The sequence below is a fragment of the Macrotis lagotis genome, chromosome 3 (genome assembly GCF_037893015.1).
Source record: "Macrotis lagotis isolate mMagLag1 chromosome 3, bilby.v1.9.chrom.fasta, whole genome shotgun sequence".
Classification (NCBI taxonomy): Eukaryota; Metazoa; Chordata; class Mammalia; order Peramelemorphia; family Peramelidae; genus Macrotis; species Macrotis lagotis.
The window spans coordinates 297,100,754-297,115,400 of record NC_133660.1 but is presented as its reverse complement, the minus strand read 5'-3'; the positions used below and the strand labels follow the sequence as shown (position 1 = coordinate 297,115,400).

The window sequence follows — 14,647 nt, the reverse complement described above, 5'->3', positions numbered from 1 at the left end:
CCAAAGGTATCATTTATATATTTTATATTCTATGAAATTAAGTTATAAAATGATAAAACTATACTATCAATTTTAACCATAGAGATATTCATTCTTCTTTTACCTGATATTTGTAGACAATGAAGTCTTTTTTCATTTAATTCTGTCTGCTGAGTGTGATAAACTTTTGAGAAACTCAGAATGCATTAATAGGAGGAAAATCTTTCCATTACTTTAGAATATTTTTACACCATGTGGAAAGAACATTTTAAAACGAAGTTAAAAAATGATATAGGGGGTGGCTAGGTGGCATAGTAGATAAAGCACCGGCCTTGGAATCAGGAGTACATGGGTTCAAATCCGGTCTCAGACACTTAATAATTACCTAGCCGTGTGGCCTTGGGCAAGCCACTTATAACCCCATTTGCCTTGCAAAAACCTAAAAAAATGATTTAGTCAAAAAACACAAAATTATGCTAATAATGAAAACAAATTTCTGGCATTACAGTGAAAGTATGAATTTTTTAAATGCTTCAAATTTCTTCTAATTACTTTAGTAAGAAAAATTAATCTTTCTATGACTGTTTCCTTTTCAGTATCTATACTCTTTTCTATCAAATTCCTCTGCCTTTCTTTCTGTACATATATCTGTGCTAAATCTCTCATTCTCTCTTTTACTGTTTGTCTGCCTGTCTGTCTGTCTGTCTGTCTGAGTGTCTCAGTATCTGTATCTGACACAGTCTCTCTCTGTTTCCCCCCAGTACAATTACTTCATCCATATTTTTGAAATTATATTAGGAAAATATTAGAAATAATGATATTATAGGCAATTGATATTTTGCATTATTTAAGTAATAGTATTTTTTTCAGCTTATTCACAATCTAGTAAAAGAAATTGGAAATTTTGTACAAGTACCTTGTATTTACCAATAGAATCCATTGATTGGCTCTCATTGATGTACATATTTGTTACAATCAAAAGGAACTATATGTATATTTTTCCTCAGAATTGTGAAACAAAATAAAGGAAAAACAATATTTATTGCTTTCATGGCTCTGTGAACTGATTCACTTAAGAAGTAATTTTCTCAGTGCACTAATGACATCCTTATTTCTCAGACTATATATCAAAGGATTAAACAATGGTGTCACAGTAGTGTAGAAAAGAGCAAACACTTTAACAGATCCTGTAGAATGACTAGATTTTGGTCTTAAGTATACAATACTTCCTGACCCATAGAATAAGCCCACAACCATGAGGTGGGAGGAACAGGTGGAAAAGGCTTTGGATCTCCCTGACGTCGAAGGTAACCTTAGGATGGTGGCTATGATTTTAACATAGGATATGAGTATCAACAGAAAGGGAGTTATGACAAATGCCAATGCAGCAACATGGACAGAAACCTCTCTTTTATATGTGTCCCCACAAGCCAATTCTAGCAGAGGTGGTGCATCACAGAAAATATGATTAAGTTTGTTAGGACCACAAAAATTCAGGCAGAAAATCTGATATGTCTCTTCTACTAGTACTGGGACCCCAATAATCCAAGATGCCACAACAAGTTGGACACATACTTTGTGATTCATGATGAGAGGATAGTAAAGAGGCTTACAGATGGCCACATAGCGATCATAAGCCATCACAGCCAGGAGCAAGCACTCTGCCACTCCCAGAATATAAAGGAAGCAAGTTTGTACAGCACAAGCTAGGAATGAAATAGTTCTCTTCTGAGTCCAGAGATCTGTCAACATTCTGGGGAGAGTTACTGATGTGTAACAAATTTCCAAGAAGGAAAAGTTCCCAAGGAAAAAATACATGGGGGTTTGGAGCCCTGGGTCAATCTTGGTTATGACAATGAGGAGACCATTTCCTGTTAGGATGCTTAGATACATGATTAAGAAAATCCCAAAAAGAAACCCTTGGAGTTTGGGGAGATCAGAAAATCCCAGGAGAATGAATTCCACCACAGCTGTAACATTGTCCCCTGCCATTATGTCTTTCGTCTCCTGTAGAAACAATGAATTGAGAACCAGCTGATGAGTTTCCTTCTATGTTCTCATTTTCCCTTTCCTCAAAGAAGAGAAGGCTGGATATTATGATCAGAAATATTCCTCCTACATTTACCATATTTCTGATTCATACCTTTCATTCTTTCTATCATTGCTTGTGGTATTATTTTCTGTATAAGAATGCTTTCTCCAATCTTCTCAACTTATCAGAATCTTACCTCTGTTTTCAGTTCAAGATTATTACCTCTCATTCTTCTGAGTAGAACTTTCACTCCAATATTGGCATTCCTATTTCATCCCTATTATAAATAATCATATTGCAATAACTACATTAGACATTTGTCAATTAACAAATGACTTCTCGTAACTTGAATTTTTTTCTCCATCTATATCTATCTCAATCTCTAATCTATCTATATCTGCATCTATATATTTTTATTCATATCGATATCTAAATCTTTTCCTACATCTATATCTATGTATAAGTATGTATACATCTAGCTATATGTCTACATATACAGACATTTATACAAGTATACAAGTTACATAAGCATACACAGATGTCTATATATATATATATATACATATACACATCTATAGACATGTGGATATATAGATATATATATATCTTGTGAATTCTACTGTTTTTTTAAGAATTTTAAATGAAAAAGTCACACCTTATACAATTTTGTCACTCTTAAACTGTGTCCAGAGCATGGTACTCTTCAAAAAATTTTTAAGTAGAATAAATCTCTACCTTTTGATTTCAGGACTATGTGCTTCTTAAAAAATGTCCACGATTAACTGATTCTTAAGATTCCAGATTTAGAGGTTCATTTGTTATTGGTAAGAAGTTACCACATTTTAATATTTTTAAATTCACTAGACTATATTATCCTTTCACACTTTATTTTTGATTGACCAGCTCATTCTTACTAGAATGTCTATCTCAAATCTATTTGCCAGAAAATTGAGGCATTACTAAAATAAGATATTTCATATATTTAAACTTGAGCATGAATTAGAACATACCACAGGTGTAACTATCCAGATGGTGCTGGTGATAAGACAATATTAGAAGGTTTCTAGGTTCTTGGTAAGTGATAGGTAACAATTGTTTGAAATATTTAGAAAAATGAGGCAAACTCATAAAACTCCTGAACTTAACATGGGACCTCTTAATCCATCCTGGATTTTTTATTATGGAAACATTCTGCAAGGTAGAAGCATTACACTTCAGAAGACAGGTTCAACAATTACATAGCTGCATGTGTATTGCAATTAGTGAGTAACATCATTTCTTGGTCTCATTTTCCTCATCTGTAATGTGAAGCATAACTTCTAAGATTCCGTCCAACTTTAGATCTATAGCTCTATATTCCTATGTTTCTTTATTTATATATAAAATTTATAACAATATCTTACTATAGATAGATTTAGATATCGATATAAGTTCAATACCCATAAGCAGAACACATAAATGCATACATATTTATGCATGCATAATATATCAAAGAAAATCAAAATAAAATTGTTAAATTATCAATTACAATTTATATATCACTAATATTAATAAAATAAAGATTAAAATGACATTTAACATGATACCCTGCAAATTTTGGAAACATTTAGAAATTGTGTTTCCACGGTAATAAAAACAATATTATCCTCTTGGTGAAGTAGTTAATTGATTTAAATATTCTTGCAAAAAAGTTTTAATTGTGAAAGATAAACCATCGAATTTGTTATAAATTTTGTTTGGTAATCTGCTATGAAATAAATTACAAGATGAATAGTGTCATAAAAAAGATATCATATATTCCAAAAATATTAATATCGACTGAAGCTGAAAAGCAAAGAAAAATATTGAAAAAGATGGATAATGAGGCAATAAACGTATTTGGTTCAGAATTTTGACTATATATTGTCTCATAAGGAAATCAGTGTATGAGAAATGAAAGAGTTTTGAGGAGAAATATTTTTTTCTAATGAAATGAGAAGTAACAAAGAAGAAATACAAATCTATCATAATATAATTGGGATGGGGGGAGGTGGTAGTAGGAACAGAACTCAGATTAATCACAGTCAGAAATCTTAGTCCTGGAAAACAGATGATAAAGTCCCATTTTTGTTCTGATTAGCAGATTGAGAGAAGTTCATATATGGAAAGTTTCATTGTTATAATGTTTGATTACCCTAATGTTCCTGTTTTTTTTTTTTATCAGGTTGTGTTTTGTTTGTTTTTAAATGGAATCTAAGTGCATAGAATATGCTGGGAAATAACTCTGGTTTAAAAAAATAAAAGAAAAAAATGAAGCACCATAAAACAGACCATATCAATTTATTTAGCCATTTAAGTGACTACTGGCAAAGTCCACATTGACTCACAGAAAGACCTCAAAGGGTTAGGGGATTTGCTGAAGACAGAAGCTTTTATTACCTGGGAAATTTCCCCTCTTGAATTTCTATCACTGAGTAATTCATAAAATTTAAAATCAACATGAAAGTCAGAGATAATATTTCCGTTCGATTCAAAAAAACACCAGGGGAGACAACTAACAATTCAAACTTACCTTTCTAATGTTAGAATTAAACGTTGTTCAATTCTTGCTTCTTCAATAATGTTAATGGAAATAAGAGTCAGATAATAACTTACATAAGTTACTTTAATGTTTACACAAGGTTTTATAAATATTCATGTACATTATTGCAACAGCAGTAGAATGTAGTTACCCCAGGTATTCAGATTATTCAGAGGAGGAGAATTACATTCAACCTAAGTGACCTTTCCCCAAATTCCACAGCTCTTAATATGCCAGAATGAAAATTTGAATAAAAGCTTCTCATGACTGTAACTTCAACTCTTTTTCTATAAGTCCATGATTCTTCTCTCTTAGGTAGTATAATGCATCAAAAAGCAACAATAAATTCTGTGAAAAAGGACTAAATTATCTAGCAAAAAATAAATTTTAGATGGAATCCCTGAGTGTGACTCTTTAGTAGAAATGATTCCTGCCCTTTTTAGTTCTCTGGGGATACTTCTCCTCCCATACCATATTTATTTTCTTAATGAGAGTAAAAGTGTTCTGACTCAAAATCCAATCATGTAAAATACCCTTAATGAGACAGTTATATAAAAAAACTAGACTGGAATTAAGGGCCTATATTGAGGTCTTGGGTATGGTAAAACCTAAGCATCTCTTTCTTGAAAGGTCACATTACTTATCATTTTAGTTTCATCTATTATATGTAAACAATGCTTTTTTATTCCTTGCTTCATAGTGTTATAGTGATTAAAGTAATTAGCAAGTAGTTGGGTTTTTAACCATTCATTGACATAACTGACAATCACTTATTCTCCTCAATTTTTCAATTTAAATATTTAGGAAAAATTCATCCCCTAATATATTGGACCAAACAATTTCATCTGTAACATTCCACTGCTAAAGGAAATTTGGGAGCAATTATCCTTGATTGTGGGAAGGAGCAGTAGTAAAATCATAGGATGTAGAAGCTGAAAGTTTTTGAACAATATGATTATTAATCAGAAGATGTAAGCTTGATTCTGGGCTTTACTATGTCTCACCTGGGTGATTTCAGTAAGTTTTTCTCTTTTCTGCTCCCAAAATTGCTTCAAAGGATGAGGATAAGCTAAATTACCCCCACAATCCTCAAACAAAAATAGAGGAAAGAACAACTGGATAGGTAAACCATTACCAACTATTCAAGATTGAGTGTCTTCAGGTTTTACAACTTGACCTATCATTTTGTCCTAAAATCATCTAATTCTGCCTATTCCGTTTGCCCTTTTTCATTTACTTATCAGACTTTTCCTGTTTCTGTCTCTATGATCTAATGTATAGTATAATATATTTATTTCCTCATGTTCATATATATATATATATATGTATATATATATATATATATATATATATATATATAGAGAGAGAGAGAGAGAGAGAGAGAGAGAGAGAGAGAGCGTTTCATATTTATTGAAAAAGTTCAATGTCTTTTATCCTATATTTCTGGTCAAAATTTGGTTTATCACTCCCTAATTTGGTTTTGCAAGTCTGCCTGTTATATTCTCCCATTGTCAAAGTCTGTGTTTCTCCAGAGATATAAGGAAGGTAGTCACTGTCTCTTTGACAATTACCTAATTCCCCTATTTTCAGATGTAAATTTGACTTCCACATTATGTAAAACAATCAGAGATAGAGACCATCCTGAGAAGACAGGTACCTGGTCTCTTTATCTCAGAATAGGAGATGGTAGTCCTGCTCTTATTTGGATCTTTGTCAATTTTGATATAGAATAGAACTTACCGATGGACTATTCTACCAAAATTAAACTACTTATTTAATGCCTGACTAATCTAAATTCCAAAAAATTACTTTAATGAATTAGAAAAAATGCAAATTATTTCATATGAAGAAATAAAAAGTTATTAATTTCCAGGGAGTTAATGTAAAAACAAGCACAAAAGAGGAGGCTTAGCCTTACCAGATCTAAAATTATATTATAAAGCATCAGTCATCAAAACTGTCTGGTATTGGCTTAGGAGTAGAGTGGTAGATCAGGGGAATAGACTAGGTGCAAGAGCAGGAAATGATTATAATAATCTTCTATTTGAGAAACGGAAAGAATCCAGCAATTGAGATTAAAACTCTCTCTTTCATAAAAACTTTTGGGAAAATTGCAAGTTAGAATAGTAGAAACATGAATTAAACCAACACTTCACATCCTATTGCAAGATAAGATCAAAATAGATACAGGAATGAGACATAAAAAACAATATTATAAGCATACTAGGAGATCAAGAAATAATTTACATGTCAGATCTATGGAAAGGAAAGCAGTTTTTGACTAAGGAAGAGTTGGAGAACATCATTGAAAACTAGATAATTTTAATTACCTTAAAGTAAAAAGCTTTTTGCACAGACAAAAGCATTGTAACCAAGATTAAAAGAAATGTAGTGAATTGCGAAACTTTTTTACAACTATTATTTCTGACAGAGGACTGACTCATTTCTAAAATATAAAGAAACAAATTTGCAAAAAAAACAAGCCAATCCCCAACTGACAAATGGCCAAGGATATGCAAAGATTCCATAGTCATATGAAAAATTGCTCTAAATCACTACTTATTAAAGAAATGCACGTTAAAGCACCTCTATCATACAACCTCACACCTCTTAGACTGACCAATAGGACCAGAAAGGACATGATCAATGTTGGAAGGGATGTGGGAAATCTGGGACACAAATACATTGTTGGTGGAGCTGTGAACTCATCCAATCTTTCTTTATGGAGAGCAATTTGGAATTACACCCAAAGGACAACAAAAATGTGCATACCTGTTCAAGCAGCAATAACATTATTGGGCCTATACCCTAAAGAGATTAGGAAAAATGGTAAAAAATAAATCACTTGTACAAAAATATTCATAGCAGCCCTGTTTGTGGTAGCAAAGAATTGGAAATTGAGTGATTGTCCATCAATTGGGAAGTAGCTTAAAAAACCATGGTATATGTATGTGATGGCACACTATTGTTCTATTGGAAACCAGAAGGGATGAGAATTCAGGGAAGCCTGGAAGGATTTGCATGAACTGATGCTAAACAATAGCAGCAAAACCATAAAAACATTATACATCCTAACAGCAACATGGGGATGAGGATCAACCTTGAAGGACTGACTCATTCCGTCAGTGAAACAATCAGGCATAATTTTAGGGTATCTGTGATGGAGAATACATCCAGAGAAAGAATTGTGGAGTTTGAACAAAGACCAAAGACTATTAACATTAATTTAAAAAACTGTAATTTTGCTATGTCTTATATTGTATTTTTCTTCCTTAAGGATATGATTTCTCTTTCATCACATTCAACTTAGATCAATGTACACCATGGAACAATGTAAAAAGTAACAGACTCACTTCGGTGGGGGGTGGGGTTAGGGAAGGGAAGGAAAGCAAGATTTGGGGGGAAAATTGTAAAATACAAAATAAATAAATAAATAAAATTTGAAAAATAACTTACTGATTGGTTAGAGAATCATAAATCAAATCAATGACATTTTATGTGCTAATATATAGCCTGTTTGGATAGCCATCAAAACTTTTAGGATTCTATGTGTGATTGCTATACATAATTTTCCCTCATTAAGTTCTTAGTTGACGTTGTCACTGATGCCTTCGACCTATAAGTTAGAGGTAAGATCTCATAGAATTAGAAACTTTATGTACGATGTATAATTTTCTTTTTCTTTATTTTTAATATAAGAATTAAGGTTTACAAAATCAAGATCTTCTTAACTGTGTCACTCTGGTATGAGAGAGAGACAGAGACAGACAGACACAATAGAGACAGAAACAGACAGAGGGAGACATAGCGAAAGAGAATAAGAGAAAAAGATAAATGCAAGACAGAAAGACAGAAACAGAGACAGAGGGACATAGAAAGATAGACAGAATGAGAGAAATGGACAGACAGACAGACCAGAAATCCCAATAAATGTTAATGTGTAGATAAGTGGAATCTATTAACAATAATATATTAGACCTCTGTTCTAGGAGTATGATATTTCCAAATAAATCATATTTTTCCTGTTTCTGTCTCTATTACCAATTATAAAGTATAATATTTATTTATTCAAGTATATATATATATATATACATATATATATATATATATATATATATGTGCTTCATAGTCATGTTTATTACTTTTTGTACTTACAAATACAACCCTACCATGCTTACCATTTCTGATATCAACATTTCCTAAAATACATAAAATATCTTATCAATTCCATTTATTTTGTAAGGCATCCTGAGTAATACTGGAACACTGCCAGGTATACTGATCAGTATTTTGTCCCTAAGCTCCAATGACTATGAAACAAAGAGTGAGATTGATGACTTTGTTCTGCTTCACTTAAATTAATTTTGTTTACAAGTCATCGTCATCCTGATGTCATTTGGCCTCTTTTAGAAGGAAAGACAGACAACAAGACACCTATTCCTACAGCCATTGTAAATTATGAGTTTCATTTTGCTAAGTATCTGAGATACCAAGAGAAGAAACTTAATTATTTTCATTAGGACATCAAGGTATTGTTTATCTCCTACATTTGGATAAGGAGAATATCCATGAGCATCACATAATGACACTCTCAAGGTCTCTCTTAAATCATTGATTTGTCCAACATCGGGGACACAGCACAGCACCACTCAGCATGGTGTGCCATCAGAGCAGGGGCTGTGCTCTATGAGCAAGGCAGAATTCAAGTAGCTCAAAGGTGAGATGCTCAAGTTTAGAGCACTAGATATAGATAGGGAGCATACATCACCAAACGTCTGTATTGTGTTTTCACATCTAGCCAAATCTATAGTACAGCAGGAGAAACATAAATGTACATAGGAAATATCTCTGTTATTCTCTAGAGTATGCTATATCTGACTACATATTTGGGGATATTCAGACCTATATGCAAACATAGCTACTTTATGTATGGTTCTATAGACTAAATAGTCAAATATAATACATTATTCACACAAATAAATATGTATATATCATATAACAATATCATAATCAGACATTCGAACATACATGCTCATGGGCTTATATATGCATGTTCATGTGAATACATAGAAATATACATACACTGTGAACATGGTACAATTATAATTGTATCTATTTCATTACATATCTTATATAGATCATTTATAATTATATATAGATATAGCTATAGCTGTGGATGAAGTTGCAGAAATATATTATATATATATATATGTACATACATACATACATACATATATAATATATAGACATATAGACATTTTGTTTGGTTCTTATCCTTCATCATCAAAGAGGACCAAAATGAAATCACTTTGTTAGACACAATTTAAAATATATCTGACTTGCACTGGTCTATATGTGCTTCAGAATGCTCACACCTGTGCCACAGCTAGTGCACAAATAGTCCATGTAAATACCTGGGATCTCTTCTCTAAACTGAGCAACTCACCTTTCCTTTGAGTTACTTCAATTCTGTCTTACTCATAGAAATCATAGAGCACATCTGTTCTGATGGTACACCATGCTGAGTGGTCCTGTGCTGTGTCCCCCATGCTGGATAATCCAAAGTTCTTAAGAGAGACCTTGAGAGTGTCATTGTACTGCTTTTCTGGACAGCCTCCACCCAAGGACTTGCTCTGTGAGATTTCTCCACAAAATGATCTTTTTTGTCAAGCATATATTGGGCATTCAGACAATGAGACGAACTCATAGGGAATTGCATTCCCTGTAGTAACTTTTGAATGTTTGGCAGTTTAGCTTGAGAAAGAACCTCAGTGTCTTTCATCTTCTCCTTGCAGGTGGTTGTGAGTATCTTGCTAAGAGAATTTAAATAGAAGCAATAGTTTCCTGGCATGGCACAGGTTTCCCAATGAGATCCTTGCGAGAGTTATGCAGATCTCCATTTTGGTACATAGTCCAATCATTGAACTATTTCCGGAAATGCATGTGACAATCACAATGTCATTTCCCTGGAAAGTACACTAATAAGGTAAAGTAACTCATCTATAGTATGAAAAACTACTTCATTTGGTCTGTTGGTTCTAAATTGGCTGATGGAGCATCGCTGCTCTGTTCCTGGTATTTTCACTGGAATTGGGAGGCAGCAAACACCATATCAACTATCTCTGATCCTTTCTGAAGTCACGCTGAGTGTCACGTAGGTGACCATTTTCCAGAAGAATCAGCTTATTAGAAAGGAAACTGGTAAGAATCTCCTGGCAATGACGAAGAGAGGAATACCCCATCTCGTTGATACAGGGCAATCTATTCCCTTTACCTTTATAGATAAAAACAATGAAGGCACCCTTGAACCTAGTAGGATAATCCCCTCAGGTCATATAAACTGGAAAATTACAGTCAGTTTTTATATGAGCTTTGAACTCCCCAAATTATAAATCTCAGCTAGAATAGAATAAGCCCCAGGTCTTTTACCACATGAAAGAATTCTAATTATCATTCAAACCCCTTCTTCATTTGGAACTTCAACTAGGGGTGGATTGATTTCAACAAGAGGAAAATGATCAGTGGCTTCCCCACTGATTGGTGATTATCATTTAAAAACACTATGGAAGTATTCAGTTGATATCAAAAGGATCATGTACCTATCACCAATCAAGGTGACTTCATCAGCAGCACTGATTAGAGGAGAGGCATATGTCTTTAGTACATTGCTAGTTTTCAGGGTATCATAAAAATACTTTGGATTATTACTATCTTTATAAGCATGAATTTTATCTGCCTTTTTATTTAGCCAAAATTCCTACATCTCTCTAAACTTATCTCATACCTTTTTATGTACTTTTATTTAGGCAAGGCAATGGGGTTAACTGACTTTCCTAAAATCACACAACTAAGTAAATATTATGTATCTGAGTCTGGATATGAATTTAGGGCCCCCTGATTCCAGGGCAAGTGTTCAATCCATTGCACCACCTACTTTACTTTTGATGGAAGTAAATGTTTCCTTTATTTTTTTTCCAAGTCAAAGGGGTTTATTGACTTGCCCAAAGTAATTAAGTATCTGAGGCTGAATTTAAACTCAGATCCTTCTGACTCCAGGGCTGGTGCTCTATCCATTGTGCTACTAGGCTGCCCCTAAATGCAGTTTTCTTAGAAATGGATGAACTTTTCTGCTGGTAAACCCTATGCAGTACTTGTATTTTCTTTTAACACCTTCTGTATTTATGTTATCATATTCACCAAACCAGTTCTGACTATTCTGACAGAGATAAGTAAATGTGTGTTGTTCTCTAAATCTGTGAAAGGTGCTCATTGTGCTCCTCTCTCTCTGTGTCTCTTTCTCTGTCTCGCTCTCTCTGTCTCTGTCTCTCTCTGTCTCTCTCAAATAGTAAGCTTTGCTCTGCATTTAGACTTCATATTTCCCTCTCTGGATGCTGATGACATTTTCCATCACAAATACTTTAGAATTGTCTTTGAATATTATACTGCAGAGAAGAGCAAGTCCATAGTTGATCATCACATAATGGTACTGTTCTGCACACTTTACTAAATATCAGTTCATGGAAATTTTTATAGACTTTTCTGAAGTCCAGCTGTTCATGACTTCTTGCAGAATAACAGTATGTCTTCCGTTCATAGAATCACAATATGTTCAGTCATTAATCAATTAATGGATATCCCTTCAATTTCCAATTCTTTGCCACTACAAAAAAAAAAGAGCTGTTATAAATATTTTTGAACATGTAAATTGCCTACCCTTTTTTCTGATCTCTTTGGCATTCAGATGAAGGACTAGTATTACTGGTTCAAATGAGATGTTTTATTTTCCTTTTGGCACAGTAACAAACTGATGCTCAGAAAGGTTGGAACAATTTTCAAATCCACCAAAAAAGCATTAGCATCCCAGGTTTCCCACATTCTCTCCAACAGTGATCCTTTTCATTTTGCCATGTTGATCAATCTGATAGGCTTGAGCTGATAACCTAGATGTGTTTTAGTTTGCATTTCTCTAATCAATAATGTTTTATAGCATTTTTTCATATGACAATTGATAACATGAATTTCTTCAACTGAGAAATGCCTGTTTATATCTTTTAACCATTTACCAATGAGCGAATGAATTGTATTTTTATAAATTTAACTCAGTAGCCAATATATTTAGAAAAGAGTCCTTTATCAGAAATACTATAAATTTTTTTTCCCAACTTACTGCATTAGGGTACACTAAGTATATTTAAGAAAAAAAACTAATTTTGTGAAATCAAAATTATTCAGTTTGCATTTTATGATTCTCTCCATCTCTTCTTGGGTCATAAATTCTTCTCTTTCCCATTGATTTGACAGATAAACTATTCCTTGTTCACATAACTGGCTTATGGAATGACATTTTATGTTGAAATTCTATAATCATTTTCCTAACCTAGGTAAAGGGTGTGAGATATTCGTGTTATGTCTAGTTTATGTCATACTCTATTCCAGGTTTCCTTGACGTTTTTGTTGAAGGCTGTCCTTAGCCCAGAAGCTGTAGTATTTGGGTTTCTCAAATGGCAGATTCATTTACTACTGTTTCTTTTGTACCCAATTTACCACTTTTATTTCTTTAACCACTACCAAAAAGTTTTCATCCCTGTTGCTTTATAATATAATTTTAGGTCTGGTATGGTTAATCTACCTTCCTTTACATTGTTAAATTAAATGTCTTGGTATTCTTGACTTTTGTTCCTCCTCATGAATTTTATTGTTATTTTTTCTTGCTCAGTTAAAATTCTTTGGTTACTTTAATTAAATAGTTTGATTGGTATATGTCACTGAATAAATAGCTTCATTTAGATTGAATTATAATTTTTATTAATTACCTCATCCTATCAATGAGAAATTGCCATTTGTCCAGATATTTAGAGCTGATGTCATTTGTATCAGAAATATTTTCTAATTGATTTCATTTAGTTTCTGAATTTATCTTGCCAAGTAGACTCCCAAGTATTTTATGTTATCTAAATTTACTTGTAAATAAATTTCTTTTTATCTCATGCTTCTGTGTTTTGTTGGTAATATATAGATGTGCAGATAAATGGTGTAGGTTTATTTTTTATCCTGCACCTTTCCTAAAGTTGCTAATTGTTTCAAATAGTTTTTAGTTAATTTTCTAGCAGTCTCTAACTATATCTACATATCATCTGAAAAGACTGGAGAATTTTGTTTCCTCATTGCCTTTTCTAATTCCTTCAATTTATTTTCCCTCTCTTATTGCTTTTAGCATTTCTAATACAATATTGAATAATAGTCATGATATGGATCTCCCCCCCCATCTTACTGGGAATGTTCCCAGCTTTTCCCCATTCCATATAATTCTTGTTGATAGTTTTACATAGATACTGTTATCAATTTTAAGAAAATTCCATTTATTCCTTTATCCTCTAGGGTTTTTAACAGGAATATGTGCTTTATATTTTCAACAGCTTTTTCAAAACTATTGAAATAATTATATAATTTTGGTTAGTTTTCTTATCGAAATGATCATTTATACTAATAATTTTCCTAATGTTGAACTCACCTTGCAGTAATGTCAAAAATTTTACCTGGTCATGGTATATTATCCTAGTGATAAGTTGCTGTAATTACTTTGCTAATATTTTATTTAAAATTTGTGTATCAATGTTCATTAAGGGGATGTTCATAATTTTCTTTCTATGTTTGACTCTTCATGGGTTGGGTATGAGCAGCATATTGGTGTCACAGAAGGAATTTGACATAACTTTTTCGTCACCTAATTTTTTTCAAATTCTTTATATAAAATTGAAATTAGTTGTTATTTAAAAGTTTGGTAGCATTCACTTTTGAATTCATATGGCCCTAGAGATTTTTTCTTTGAAAGTTCCTTTAAGGCTTATTCAACGTCTTCTTTTCCAAAATAGGGTTATTTGAGTGTTTGATGTAGTCTTCTATTAATCTTTGCAATTTATATTTTTTAAATATCATCCATTTCATTTCAGTTTTCATAATCATTTGCAGAGTTAGGCAAAAAAATGTTCCAAATTATTACTTTAATTTCCTCCTCATTGCTGGTGAATCTACTCTTTTCATTTTTGATACTGGTGATGTGGCATTCTTCTTTCTTT

General features: G+C 32.6%; 1 protein-coding gene across 1 annotated transcript; it reads right to left on the bottom strand.

The window, feature by feature from the left end:
- Positions 1 to 1,047: 1,047 nt before the first annotated feature.
- On the bottom strand, positions 1,048 to 1,971 carry LOC141516856 (olfactory receptor 10AG1-like). The gene has a single exon (XM_074227819.1). It carries the CDS (start codon positions 1,969 to 1,971, stop codon positions 1,048 to 1,050), a length of 924 nt encoding a protein of 307 aa, XP_074083920.1.
- Positions 1,972 to 14,647: the final 12,676 nt, after the last annotated feature.

Bases quoted from the DNA above. Each gene is read 5' to 3' on its own strand.
- LOC141516856 (XM_074227819.1), bottom strand. From the start codon at position 1,971: ATGGCAGGGGACAATGTTACAGCTGTGGTGGAATTCATTCTCCTGGGA.